General features: G+C 35.9%; 1 protein-coding gene across 3 annotated transcripts in view; it reads right to left on the minus strand.

The window, feature by feature from the left end:
* CEP85L (centrosomal protein 85 like) overlaps positions 1–15,382 on the minus strand; it is a 170,909-nt gene that overhangs the window by 68,020 nt on the left and 87,507 nt on the right. For all 3 annotated transcript variants that reach the window (XM_045057959.1, XM_045057958.1, XM_045057957.1), the window contains exon 4: positions 9,446–9,567. In XM_045057959.1, coding sequence (XP_044913894.1) covers positions 9,446–9,567 — 122 coding nt within the window. The remainder of the gene's footprint in view (positions 1–9,445; positions 9,568–15,382) is intronic.

A 15,382-nucleotide genomic window follows, 5' to 3' on the forward strand; every position in this document is an offset into this window, starting at 1 on the left:
TATAAGAAATGATAAAGGAACATCTCCAAGTAAAGGAAACCAATACTAAATGAAAATCTGGGATCCACACAAAAGAAAGAAGAGCACTAAAAATAACTACATGGACAAATACATAATATACTGTTCTTATTATTTATATATCTTTAAAAGACAACAGACGGTGTAAAGCAAACAAACAAACTGATAATGTATTGTGGGGTTTATCATCTTTGTAGAAGTAAAATGTATGACAAAATAGCTCACGGACTGGGAGAAGAAAAATGGAAGTATATTTTCATAAGATTCTTATGTTATACATGAAACAGTATATGGTAAAGTCATGCTTGAGGGTAGACTACTGCACTTTAAAGATGTATATTATAAACTCTATAGCAACCACTATAATAACTCAATAAAGAGTTATAGCTAATAAGCCAAAGGACACAAAGGGAATTATAAAAAAAAAAAAATACTAATTTAAGAGAAAGAAAAGGGGAACCCAGAATAGATGGGACAATTAGAAAACAAACAGCCAAGACAGGAAATTTAAACTTAACTATATCAATAATTACAAAATGTAAATGGTCTAAATAACTCCAATTAAAAAGCAGACATTGTCCAAATGGATAAAGAGGAAGATTCAACTATATGCTATCTACAAAAAACAAAAACAAAAAAAGCCCCACTATTTTAAAATGTTTATTTATTTATTTTGAGAGAGAGAGAGCAGGCAAGTGGGAAAGGGGCAGAGAAAGAAAGATGGGGGGCGGCGAGAGGGAGGGAAGATGAATGAGAATGAATCCCAAGGAGGCTTCACTGTCAGCACAGAGCCCAACACTAGGGCTGGATCTCGTGAACCATGAAATCATGATCTGAGCTGAAATCAAAAGTCTGACACTTAACCAACTAAGCCACTCGGGCACCTTCCCCCTTTTTTCAATGGGAAAGGAAAACAAAACACGTTAAAGATACAATTTGGCAAATCTTATTTCTAAAACTATCTGGATCTAGAAGACTTATGATTGTTGATTATACTTTTTTTTAAGTGAAGTATAATTGATATATGACATATTAATTTCAAATATATAACAATGATTGAGTACAACACATTGATGTGTATATATTGTGAAATAACCACCTCAATCTATCTTTTTAAAAAATTTTTTTTAATGTTTTGATTTATTTTTGACAGAGAGAGAGACAGAGCATGAGCGGGAGAGGGGCAGAGAGAGAGAGACACACACAGAATCTGAAGCAGGCTCCAGGCTCTGAGCTGTCAGCACAGAGCCCGACATGGGACTCAAACTCACAGACCACGAGATGATGACCTGAGCCGAAGTCGGATGCTCAACCGACTGAGCCACCCAGGCACCCCACCACCTCAATATATCTAGTTAACATCATCTGATTATATTCCTTGAACATTACTTATTTATGCAAGTTTTCCATTTCTTTTCAAGTCAATTTTGGTATTCCTTTAAAATTATTCATTTTCTTCTGTGTGTTCAGATTTGCTGATGTAAGTTTATAATACTGACTTGAAATCCATAATTTTTTATTACTAATATTTTGAGTCTTTCTTTTTCCCTGATTAGTAGAACTAAGAGATTTATCCGTTTGGTTAATTTCTGCTCTTACTTTTATTATTTCCTTTGTTCTCTTTTATGTTTACTATTCTTTTACTGGTCTTCTTAAGTTAAACATTTAATTAATTCTCTTTCCTCCCCTTTCTCTACTTTTCTTAATAAAAGAAAAAGACATAAGAAATGGTGATAATTGTCTAACATAGATATTTTGCAGTCCTAGTAAAAATATAAAGAGAAAGCAATAGAATATTTGAAAAGATAAAGACCAAGAATTTTCCAAAACTGATGAAAAACATTAACCTGGAATCAGAAGTACTTTACTCTCCAAAAATACCAAATATGATGAAAACCACCACAGGCACATTGTAGCAAAACAGCTGAGAACAAATAGAAAAAATGATTACATCCAAAAAATAACAAAATTCAATATGGCAGCAGGAAGACTTGTGGATGACAAGAGAAACCAGAGAGCAGTGGAATAATATCTTCAGAGTGCTGAAAGAAAATAGCTGCCAATCAAGGCATTACATATCAACCAAAATATCTTTCAAAAACAAAGGTGATATTCATAGTAGACAAGAGATGAAAACACCCTAAATGTCCATCAATGGATAAATAAAGAAAAATGTCATATACATACAATGTCTAAAAAGCAGAAGAAATTCTGTCATATGCTACAACACGGATGAACCTTGAGGATGTCATACTAGGTGCAATAAGCAGTCATAAAGGGACAAATACTGCATCATTCCACTTATAGGAGGATTTGACTGGGTTCAGGACATGCTAACCCAAAGTATGGCACCTTGGTATACTGAATGTTTTAAGTCAAAGGAGTTTGAGAAAATAACAAAAGCAAAGTCACTCTGACCTCCTCCCCACCCTTGCCCTTCTTCCCTAAACATGTCACAAAACACTCAAGTGGAAGGTGCCCCCCCCCACCAAACCCAGAGGAAAGGTACATCCCTATCTCTGAAGACTAAAGGACCCAAGGAAGAATCCTACCAAGAATGCCTTCCTAAATTTCTCCCAGTTTACTACACAATTACCTCATACTTCTTAATCTATCATATTCCTCCATGACTATCCATTCTTCAACAAGCTTAGCATAAAATAGGTCAGTTACTATGGGTCTTCACTTCCTTATAAAGGCTCTTATGTCACATAAAACTTGTATTAAATAAATTTGTATGCTTTTCCACTGTTCATCTGTTTTGTCAGTTTAATTTCAAGATCCAGCCAGGGAGCCCTAAAGGGTCAAGAAAAACTTTTTCCTCCCCTACATTATCAAAAAAATGTGGTCAAACTTATGGAAGCAGAAAAGTATAATGATGGTTTCCATGGGCTGGGGTGAGGAGGACCTGAGGAGTTGTTGCTGCATGGGTATAGAGTTTCAGGCATGCAAACTGAAAAAGTTCTAGAACTCTACTGTAAAAAATTATGCATAAAGCTAAAACTGTACTGCATACTTAAAGATGTGTTAAAATGACAGATTTCATGTTATGTGATTTTTTTTTTTCTTCACAGTTAAAAAAAAAAGTGAGGGGCACCTGGGTGGCTCAGTCAGTTAAGTGTCTGACTTCGGCTCAGGTCATGATCTCACGGTTTGTGAGTTCGAGCCCCGTTGTCGGGCTCTGTGCTGACAGCTGGGAGCCTGGAGCCTGTTCCAGATTCTGTGTCTCCCTCTCTCTGCCCCTCTCCTGCTCTTGCTCTCTCTCTCTCTAAGAATAAATAAACATTAAAAAAGAAAAAAGTGAGAGCTGGTACCCAGTGAGTCCCAGACCTTCCTTTTGCCAAGAACTGACTGAAACAGACAGTAAGGTCCTGACCAGAGTAGGGACTATTACAACAGAACAAAAAAGGAATCAGGTAGAATACTTAATAAATATGGCCTTTAAATCAGAAAATATATTTAAAAAATTTAGGTCAAAATTGTGAAATCAAGTTGCTGCTACAACAACTATGTGACTAAAAGAAATATTGGACCTACCTAGAAATGCAGTGATCCTGTCCCTGATCCAGGGAACAAATAAGAATATGCACAAATTCAGTCTCTAGTTGAGAAAATACAGAAAAGCAAAAGTATGTGCCTGTTACCTTTGAGAAGGTTCCTTTTCTTTTCTAATTAAATTTGGTTTCTGAAAATAGTTTCCCTTGTGAGTTTTAAAATCCTTAATGGCTGGGGCGCCTGGGTGGCTCAGTCGGTTAAGCGTCCGACTTCAGCTCAGGTCATGATCTTGCGGTTTGTGAGTTCGAGCCCCCTGTTGGGCTCTGTGCTGACAGCTCAGAGCCTGGAGCCTGCTTTGGATCTTGTGTCTCCCTCTCTATCTGCCCCTCCCCTACTCGCACTCTGTCTCTCTCTCTCAAAAATAAACATTAAAAAAATTTTTTTGTTTAAATCCTTAATGGCTTCTGAAGCCATTATGGATACTACCACCAAATGAATTATGCGCAATATACCATCTTAAATAATTTAACAGAAATGGTTATCAAAGAGACACCCCCTATGCATTACCAAAATAAAAGAAGAGAGGGGAACTGAAATAAAGGCACAGGTAGCAAAAGATCTAGGATGGAATGAGAAAGACTGATGAGAGTTTATTCTTTAAGTTTTATTTATTTATTTTGAGAAAGAGAGAGAGAGGAGCAGAAAGAAAAGGAAAAAGAGAATCCCAAGGAGGCTCCATGGTCAGCACGGAGCCCGATGTGAAACTTGATCTCACGACTGCAAGAATGATCATGACCTGAGCTGAAATCAAGAGCTAGACACTTAACCGACTGAGCCACCCAGGCACCCTGAGATTTTATTCTTTTAATTTTCCATGCATTTCCTTTCTCCCAATCTGTTTCAAAAGAGGGCACATAAAAGGAAAAACCTACAACCATGTATAAATGTATCCTCTATTTCATTAGTTCACGTTTTTCAAACTACCTCTAGTACTGTAAACAAGGGATAAAACAGTTTTTGAAGAACCTGTCTCCTCACCCTTGGCTTCCAAAATCAGCTTTCACACATTTTGGGATAATATGAAATATGACCCTGGGCTTTAGTTTCGAAATATACTTCTAAATGTACTTTGTTAGTATTTTTTAATTTGAAAAAAAAGAGGATGGATCGTATTAATTTTTCTTGGGCTAGTCAGAATTTTCAATTTCTCCAAAGGTGGGCCTGCCAAACAAAGCTAAGTGTATAGCTTGAAAATACTCCCAAGGTATATTAAAAGGGTTCTTACATATGTATCTTCAAATCTTAAGATTTTACAAATAATAGAGAATCAATAATAAAGAGTTATAAAGAAACAGCCTTTGTTCCTGGGAAGGAGACTCTAAATCTTTGGAGTGTTTATTATTAATGAGCCCCCTGGAAAACTCTCGTATTTATGAGAACGAGGTGACTCACAGGCTCTAGATAGCAGCTTTAGGATGGGGAGGGACTATTCACCGGAAAGCCAACCATGTTACTGGAGGTCTGTGACTCTGAGCCAATCTAACCGCCAGGGAGAGGAGGAGCCTGGTGACAGAGTTCAATCACACAGCCAATGATTTAATCAATTGTGCCTACACAATGAAACTCCAATAAAAATTCTGGGAACTCACCAGATTTGTAGCCAGTTGGTTAGAAGTGTGGATATCCTGGTGATGCCATCTTCAGACTGGCATCTGAAGATAGGCAGTCTTGTTGGGGACTGTGTGCCCTTAAAGCTGTGGAGTCTGATGCTAACTTAGGGTATTTAGTGTCAAAACTGAACTGCAGTACAGAAGGTGGGACTGAACTACAATATGACTCTTGGAACAACAAAAGTTTGAAAGGTGCAGATCCACTGATATGCAGATTTTTTTCAACAAATAACATATAATACCGTTAAATGTATTTCTTCTTCCTTATGATTTTCTTAATAACATTTTCTTTTCTCTAGTTTAAGACTACAGTATGTTATACATACAATATATGTGTTGATTGACTATGTTATCAGGAAGGCTTCAGGTCAACAGTAGGCTATTAGCACTTAGGTTTGGGGGAAGTAAACAGTTATACATGGATTTTCAACTGTGCAGAAGGATCAGAGTCCCTAACCACCACGCTGTTCAAGGTCAAATGTAAATTTAGAAATTGATTCTATAATACTATATGCCTAGGTATAAACAACCAAAATATCTTAGCTAGAAATGAACTATTAAAACTATCTAAATGTTTAAAGCAGTTGATAAAAGTAATCAAATCTTGGGGCGCCTGGGTGGCTCACTCAGTTGAGCGACGGACTTCGGCTCAGGTCATAATCTCACGGTTTGTGAGTTCGAGGCCCGCATCAGGCTCTATGCTGACAGCTCAGAGCTTGGAGCCTGCTTCGGATTCTGTGTCTCCTTTTCTCTCTGCCTCTCCCCCACTCATGCTGTGTCTCTCTGTCTCAGAAATAAACATTAAAAAAAAAATAAAAATTAAAAAAAAAAGTAACCAAACCTCACTTCAACACCTGTGATAAAAAATAACTATTCTTGCATTATGGAGTCCCTCTCAAAGTAAAAGACATGTACTACAAATTGCCATGAATAAAATCTCACATGTTAACTGATCAAATACCTAAGGATGGAGTTCCAATAATTTTTAATAACCATAGTATGTACATCTAGGCCTTGCTTTAATAAATCTGATCATAAACCTTAGCATGTAAAGCAATTAAAAGGATGCTATGATTTCAATAAAATAAGTATCCACACTACACCAAAGAATGCACTACTGATTTTTAAAAGCTTACTAATACAATTATGTGATTTTACTTCCATACACAATTAAATAGCAAATATACATATTGCAAACTATAAGTAACGATAAAATGAGAATTCCCCTCTACCCTGCCAGTGTCATTTACTAATAGCATTAACTCACTGTGTCATTGCAGAAGGTTTAAGGGTGGCCTCTCTGGATCAGTCTCAAGTACAATGACTTATCCCTAAATTTTATCTGATCAATCCAGTAGCAAAAGCTGAGCAATTATAAGAACTACTAGTATCAGTAACAGCACAGGTTAACCAGCAACCTTAACCTCTTTTCCATTAAAATGAAGTTATTTCCCCTTAATGAATGTTTGGTGAGTACCTATTATGAGGAATAAAATGTACAAGAAACAGTCTCTTCTGTGAGGGGGCTGGAGTCTACCGAGGAGAAACAAGCCCAGAAACAAAACTATCATTTGCAAATCATGTGTATGTGGCTACTATTTGCTGATGGTACCCATGCATCTGGCAGTATTAAGATTTTTAAATACATTCACTCACTGAAGCCTCATGCTCTAAAACTCGGTATAAGAAGGGAGCTGCATAGGTAAATGCGACTAGATAAAGAAATGAAAATTGAGCAACTTGAATTATTTTAGATTATTTCCTTAGTACCTTTCTACAGGATACAAACTTGGGAAATAAATATATTTTTAATAGATTATGTTGATAATTATATGCATTTCCTACTGTCATAGACTGTTTGTGCCCCGCCCCAACAAAAAATTTATATATTAAATCCCAAAGCCCAATGTGATGGTATAAGGAGATCAGGGGCCTGTGGGAGATGATTAGGTCATGAGGGCAGAGTCCTCATGAACAGAATTAGTGCCTTTATAAAAGAGGCCCCAAGGAACTCCCTCACCTCTTCTACCATGTGAGGTTGCAGGAAGAAGACAGCCATCTATGAAACAGAAAGAAGACCCTCACTAGACAATGCATCTTCTACTGGTGCCTTCAACTTGGACTTCTTCGTCTCCAGAACAAGGAGAAATAAGTTTCTGTTGTTTGTAAGCCACCCAGTCTATGATATTTTATTAAAGCAGCCCAAATGAACTAAGATACCTATTAACTTATTTATACCCAGTGGAACAGTAATTACAATGGTGTTTAAAAAATAATAAAAGTCAATAGATTCTGATTGTTTTGAGGGAGAGTACACCCATATTAATAAAATTCTGAATTTCAGTCTGCTTAAAAAATATTAATTTCAAGTATGTACAGTGAATTAAATTTCTAAGTGTACAAAACATATGTCCATCAGGGTCTATAATTACCCACTTATAAAATTCACTTGTACTAAAAATATCTAATACTTTTATACAGCCTTTTCATAAACTCAATCAAAACTATCTTCTAGAATCTTCATTCATTTATCAAATATGCAAGTGATGTCAGACGGGCAAGGCCTCCAGAGGGAGGGTGTCAGGCCCATGGCCAAGAGGGTTCTTAACTTTGTGTGGGAAAGAATTTAAGAGCTAGCCATTTAGAGAAAGGGGCAAAGATTTATTAAGTGTAGAAACAAGAAAGCTGCTACTTCACAGACAACGTAGTGGTCTCTCCTCCCAGGTGAGGTAGATGGCTCCTCTTTGTCTCTAACAAAGGGTTTTATAAGCTTGTTTTAAAATTAGCTAACCATACAGAAAGGAGCGTACTCTTTAACTTGGGGTTTTTCATTCACATTGGGCAGTTTGGTTTTTCCACTGTTTTACAGTTTTGGAATTACCCACAGGGAACAATTTTAAGAATGTCCAACCTATGTGGCTTTTACTGCCGGAGGGAGTGGGGTCTTGTGGTTTTCTATGAGTCAGATCTTGTGACTCTTTTTTATGACTTTCTGACCTTCAGGTTAAGAGTCAGCCTAAAATCAAAATGGTTTTACTCTGGTCAACTTGTCTCTCAAGTCTTTCTTCCCTCCTGCCTCACAAGTATCAAACATTAAGCATATACTAAGTGCCAGGATCTGTTCAAGATGTTGGGAACATAGTAGAGAAAAAAGTTCAGATATCCGTGCTCTAGTTACCCTCCAGTAGTAGATACTGCTTAATAATGGTAAATTCCTAAGCAAAATCTTTTGAAACTTCAGCTATTAAAAATATACTTATCTTTTTAATATCTTTTAAGTTTTATTTATCTATTTTGGGGAAGAGACAGTGTGTGTGAGCACACAGGTGGGGGAGGGGCAGAGAGAGAGGGAGAGAGAATCCCAAACAGGCTCTGTGCTGACAGCGCACAGCCCGATGTGGGGCTTGAGCCCACAACTGTGAGATGATGACCTGAACCAAAATCAAGAGTCAGACACAACAGATTGAGCCACCCAGGCACCCCTAAATATATTTAAAGATTTGAAATGGGATTTAATTTTAAGGCTAAAATGTCTACTACTTTATCTCAAATAAGCACATGAAAATAAGTAGTAACTAGCATTAAGAAAAAAATGTCTCCTCAATTTCCCCATTACTACACACACAGGTTTAACTAACCCTAAAGTATACATAACTTATGTAGAACTAATATACATCAAGGATAACATAATTAAAAATTAATGTTTATTGCTCAAAATAATCAGGAGACTGTCTATTAAGTACAAAAACTTTTTTTCAGAGCTTTGGTACTCAAAAATGCAACATTTCTGAACTGTCCCCCCAAATTTCCAAAATTCTTATCTGTAAGTCATTTAATTTTAAACATTCATGATTTTCATAGTTTCTTTGCCTTCATATCTAACACACACTAGTTAAAAGTATTAGCACTTTAAAGTAGCTTTCCAATTTGATAGTTTCCAAGTATAAAACACAAAGATACAGCCTGTAGCTCTGACAGTTCATTAGCATTGCAGCTAACTTTCTACATATAAAAAAAAGACAGTGGAGTTTCCAAATGAGTTACTCTAACATAAATGAAAGGATGGTAGAAAACAGAAAGAACACACCAACCCTCAGTTCTGATAGAGGTTCTTTAAGGGGGTGGGATGAGGGAGGGACAGAAATGAGACAGTGTATTTGTAAGATTGTATTTCTTAAACTCTAAGTAGTAGATACTATTTGTTTTAGTAATCTACATTTCTGTGTGCCTGAAATATTTAGTAAATAAGAAAATAGACTCACCGATCAATTACAATTTCTTTCTGCCTTAGCAGTCCTTCTTTTATTTTCAGCACTGATTCCCACTTACTGAAATCCTGATAGCCAGAAGGTGAATAACTTTGACGAGAGGATCCGGTCAAAACCTGCACAAACATATTTATACTATTAGTACACTAGAAGTGTTTAAAAGAAATATTTATGTGTCATCTAATATTTTCCCAAAGATTTTTATTAAAAAATGAGAAAACTCAACCGTTGGTTTTTTTAAGACTGTCTGAATTCACACTTGAGAATACAACATAACTTGAAGAATTTCAAGAAAGTTCTGAAGTAAAAGTACAAGTCTAATGAAGTAGTGACAATACAATATTTAATCTGCCTTATTACAACACTATATACAAGATTTTATTCTCATCTTGTAGAAGCTTTCTGTAAGTGAGATATTAATCACTCACTACCTAGGAAGAAGTACAATGGAACAACGTACCATGGTTAGACTAGACAAACATTACTGGAAAGGTTTCTACAAGGAAATAAAAACAGTATCTGTAGTATGCTGACTTCAAATTATCATCCATCACATCACATTTAATTACATTAAAATTTCAAAAGCAAAAGTATTTTCACAAAATAGTAAACATATTTAAAGAAAATATGACTTAAGCACATATGATTTGGGTGATTACTGGTCTCCAGTGTAAAGTACACAATTTAGAAAAAAATATGCTTAGAATTGAAGAGAAATTTCAAAGATTTAAAACAAATCAATACTGATGAAAGCCAATATGACAAATACCCTCAAATTTCTGAAACAAACAAAAAGAAAACCCTAGTAAGTATGACTTAGTCAGAGATTGATTGCATCTCCTCAAAAAGATATGTTGAAGTCCTAATCCCCAAGAACCTCAAAAGGTAACCTAATTTGGAAACAGGGTTTCTACAGTAATCAAGTTAAGATGAAGTCCCCGGGGGGAGGGGGGATGCCTGGGTAGCTCAGTCAGTAAGTGTCCAACTTTGGCTCAGGTCATGATCTCACGGCTCGTGGGTTCAAGCCCCATGTCAGGCTCTGTGCTGACAGCTCAGAGCCTGGAGCCTGCTTTGGATTCTGTGTCTCCCTGTCTGCCCCTCCCCTGCTCACACTCTGTCTCTCTCTCAAAAATAAACAAACATTAAAAAAAAATTTTTTTTTAAAGATTAAGTCACTGGGGTGAGCCCTAATCCAATATGATTAGAATTGGGGAATCCAGTATGATTCCCCAAACTGTGTAATGGGGAAATTTGAACACAAATTCTATGCAAAGAGATACAGAAAGAACACCATTTGAAGATGAAAGCAGAGATTGTAGTGATGCATCTAAACGTCAGCAACATAAAAGACTGCCAGCAAGCCACTAAAACTCAGCCTGGAACAGATTCTTCTTCACAGCCCACAGAAGGAACCAACTCAGCCAATACCTTGATTTTGGACTTGTAACTTTCAGAACGTGAGACAATAAATTTGTTGTGCACGCTACCCAGTTGTGTCCTTTGTGCAGCTCTAGGACACTAATACAATTGATAAATCAAGTAGGAACATAAATTCCTTGGCAGGATAAATAATCCTATAGAAACACTCCAAAGCAACTTTAGAAGAATTCAAACATTTAGTGATATTTTTATCCTTTGTTTTCCAGAGATGCTACTGGCAAGACCTATTTCTGAATAAACCACTAATTGTGTGACATCAACTAATCCTATATTAACCCGTTCAATTAAGATGGTTTTCAAGTATACTAGGATAGGATGTTTCAGGCAGAAGACAGAACAAGATGAACAGACTAGGAAGGACAGAAACCAGGAGATAACAGGGAACATAACTTTGTCAAATGAGCAGATATTTGGAGTGTAAGTGACACATAACAATATATAGCCAGGTTAGTCAGAGATCCTTCTCTGAATTTCATTTTTTGCTTTGCCTAACATACAACCCAGACTGATAATCAGCCATATGCCCTAGTAAAGATACATTAGTTGCTACAGTACTGAAGTGTTTTTACCGTGGTTGGTAACTAGCTGTTGTCCAAACCCCCAAAGGTCCTCTCCACTATCCAGGCCACTCCTCAGAACTCTCCATCATCCAACAAATGAAGAGTTCTTGACATTAAAAGGGGCCTTCAATATGCTCCATCCATAAATGGCATCCTTTCTGATTGGTTGGTTCCCTGCAGTAGTCAACCCTCCAAAAATTTTCCATCTCAGAACTACCTTCCAGCTTGTATTTAGTTGGCAGAACTGAAATTCAAACAGGGGCACCCCAACAAAAGAGCATGTGTTCTTAAGGAAATTGTTACGCTGCTTCTACTATGGCCTAAATAGGTATTCACAAAATATCCTATCATCACAAGAGCTGAAAACATTTTTGATAGTAACTGCTCTTAGGAGCTAAAAGAGAATTCTGCACCATAAACAATATTGCTGAAATTATGAGAAAGTCTCTACTTATTGCAACTCCATATTACTTAATGACTACCAATTTAGTGGGTTAAGTCACTTGATTAAATTTATTTTGTCAAATTATAGCTCAAACAGGAATTCATTAAAACTAGTAAAAACTAACAAGCAAAATAAAAAACCATCTCAACAATTCCAAAACTCAATGTAAGATTTGGAAATTATCAAATTAATGATTTGGTAAGCCATTTGTGCTATAATACTAAACATTTCATTTATTTGATGACTAAAAATGAATATACACTTTACATATATATTGAGTTATATATTAATATCCTGATGCCAATAGACAGATATTTTAAATAATGGTTTTTGTATATTGTTATCATGCCTAACAAAAAAAACATCTCAGGTATAGTTTCTTCTTCCAAAGACTTAAGAAAGGCTCCTCCATTTCTGATTACCACATGTCAGGAACGACTGATACTATAATACTGAAGCTATCTTTACCTTCTATATCTGTTCCTATTTCAATATGACAAATGCCCACAGCTCAAAAAAGTAAAAAAAAAAAAAAAAAAAAAAAAAAGTAAAAACAACAACAACAACAACACAAAAGCCCAGGCAAGAGATGATGAACTACTCTACTCTTGATATGTCTTCTGCTAAAGAATTTCCGTATGGCTGACAATTTCCTAATGAGAAGGCTTTTCTTGTTTTGAAACACTTCTTGGTATCAAGAAAGAGAGTAAAGAGAACAAAAAAGTAGGTTTGCAAGAGAAAAGCAAATAACAATAGTTTTGAAGAGAAAAGCAAATAACGATACTGCCTGGCTTACAGCACCTGAATCATTGGCAGAATGGACTGCTAAAGCACTTACCAAACACTTCCATGAATATACACAAAACAACATGAAAATTTATTCTTCTGATTTGTAGCTCCCTTGATCTAAATTCTTTGGAAAACAAATCAAAATTGAGCTATGAAACTGAGCAAACAGAAATAAAGGAAAAAAAGAACAGCTTCCCTTAGAACAAAGATGCATTAACATTTAAAAATTGCTAAAAGAGTAAATATTAAAAGTTTCATAATGGAGTGCCTGGCTACCTCCGCCGGTCAAGTGTCCAACTCTTGATTTTGGCTCAGGTCACGATCTCATGATTCATTAGATCAAGTCCCGTGTCAGGCTCTATGCTAACAGTGTGGAGTTTGCTTGGGATTCTCTCCCTCTCTCTCTTCCCCTCCTGCGCTCACTCTGTCTCTCAAAATAAATTTTGTACAAAATAATCCTATGCTAACTTCTGTCAGATTCTCTTTTAGCCTTGCCAAGACTGAAGTCTGAACTGCTTCAAGTTATTTTCATCAGTTGTATGGTGACGGATGGTAACTGGACATAATGGTGACCATTTCATAGCATATACAAATATCAAATCATTATGTTATACACCTGAAATTAATATGTTAAATGTCAATTATACCTCATTTTTTTTAAAAATGTAACAAAGAATTACCAAATCAGCAGCATGATAGTCTTCCTTACTGAACCTTAACTCTAACTCATAAAAGATTAAAAAGAAGAACAAAATCTGACACACAACTAAATGTTATAGGTAAACTTAAAAGCAATTTTTAAATTTCATTAGTTGTTCCTTTTCTTTAGTAGTAAAGCATTGTTTATATTCTATGCAAAATCATAAAGGTACAGGGGTGCCTGGGGGGCTTGATCAGTTAAGTGTCTGATTCTTGATTTTGGCTCAGGTCATGAGATCAAGCCCCAGTTTTATTTTTTATTTTTTTAATTTTTTTTTTCAACATTTATTTATTTTTGGGACAGAGAGAGAGACAGAGCATGAACGGGGGAGGGGCAGAGAGAGAGGGAGACACAGAATCGGAAACAGGCTCCAGGCTCTGAGCCATCAGCCCAGAGCCTGACGTGGGGCTCGAACTCCCAGACCGCGAGATCGTGACCTGGCTGAAGTCAGACGCTTAACCGACTGCGCCACCCAGGCGCCCCCAAGCCCCAGTTTTAAATATTTGTAGTCTCATATATATACTACACATATACAATATGAGCCCCGTGTCAGGACAAGCTCATGCTTGTGCTCTCTCTCAATATAAATGAATGAATGAGTGAATGAATGAATGAATGAAATGAAATAAATTTTTAAAAAATCATAAAGGTACAATGGCTGCCTTGCTAGTTGAGACTTCACAATATGATTTTTTTACAAAATCTTTTAAAACTCTACTTCAAGTCGAATTTTATAACTTTGTTTAATATGGTTTTATTATATAATGATATGACCTTGTTATAAAAGCCTTAGATGAAAAAGTCTCCATAATTGTCATTTTTAATGATAGGCATATATAAACAAAATATTTTACGACATAGGAAAATTATATGAAATTTAAAAATCAGGGCTCATAATTAAAGTTTTATTGGAACATAGCCATGTTCATTCTTTTGTATATTATCTATGGCTGCTTTCCCCATCAAAGTTGGGTAGTTGCAAAAGAGACTACACATCTCTCTCTCTCTCTCTCTCTCTCTCTCTCTCATATACATGCAAAGAATACTTTAAACTGTATTTAATATGTACAGCATATCAATAAATCTAAAATTTTACATGAAATTGCAAACTTTTTGAGAAAATAACAATTACCAAAAGTGAGTCTACTACTTATTACATCAGGTAGTAATTTTATAGGTAGTTTCTACCTAAATGTTAAGAAAAGATAAAACAGTGCAAAAGAAAAATTTTTGAGAAACACAGTAAGGGAAGGCTTGAAAAATAATAATAAAGCATGTTATAAACTAAGAAGATTTAAAATACACTTCGCAGCAAATGCAGAAATTCACATTAAAACAGTACCACCATTTTAAAAACACACTTCTAAATAATACATAGGTTGACTGAATGAAATTGTAAATATATCAGAATTTGTGAGATGTAGCTAACACAGGACCAAGGAAAGAATTTATAGCACTAAATCATTAAATTAGAGAAATGGTCTCAACTCAGTGATCTAAACTCCCATCTTCAGAAACTACAAAATATACGCCAAAGAAACCAGATGGAAGAAAACAAGGGTAAGAACAGAAATCCACTAGGTTTTTTTGTTTTTTGTGGTTTTTTTTAACATTCATTTTTGAGAGACAGAGCGTGAATGAGGAAGGGGCAGAGAGAGATGGAGCCCCAGAATCTAAAGCAGGCTCCAGGCTCTGAGCTGTCAGCACAGAGTCAAACTCATGAACTGCAAGATCATGACCTGAGCTGAAACAGACACTTAACTGATTGAGTCACCCAGAAGCCCAGAAATCCACTAGGTTTAAAACATGAAAACAAATACACAAAAGTCAATGGGGCCAAAAAAATGCAAATTCTTTCAATAAAATTGACAAAACTGGCTAGACTGAAAAAGAAAAAAGGGAGAAGATGCAAATGACCAATACTAGGAATGAAACAAAAGATATCACTACAGATCCTGTAGATATGAAGAAAAAAAAAAAAACGGGAATTATTAGGA

The sequence above is a fragment of the Felis catus genome, chromosome B2, assembly GCF_018350175.1.
Source record: "Felis catus isolate Fca126 chromosome B2, F.catus_Fca126_mat1.0, whole genome shotgun sequence".
NCBI classification, from domain to species: Eukaryota; Metazoa; Chordata; class Mammalia; order Carnivora; family Felidae; genus Felis; species Felis catus.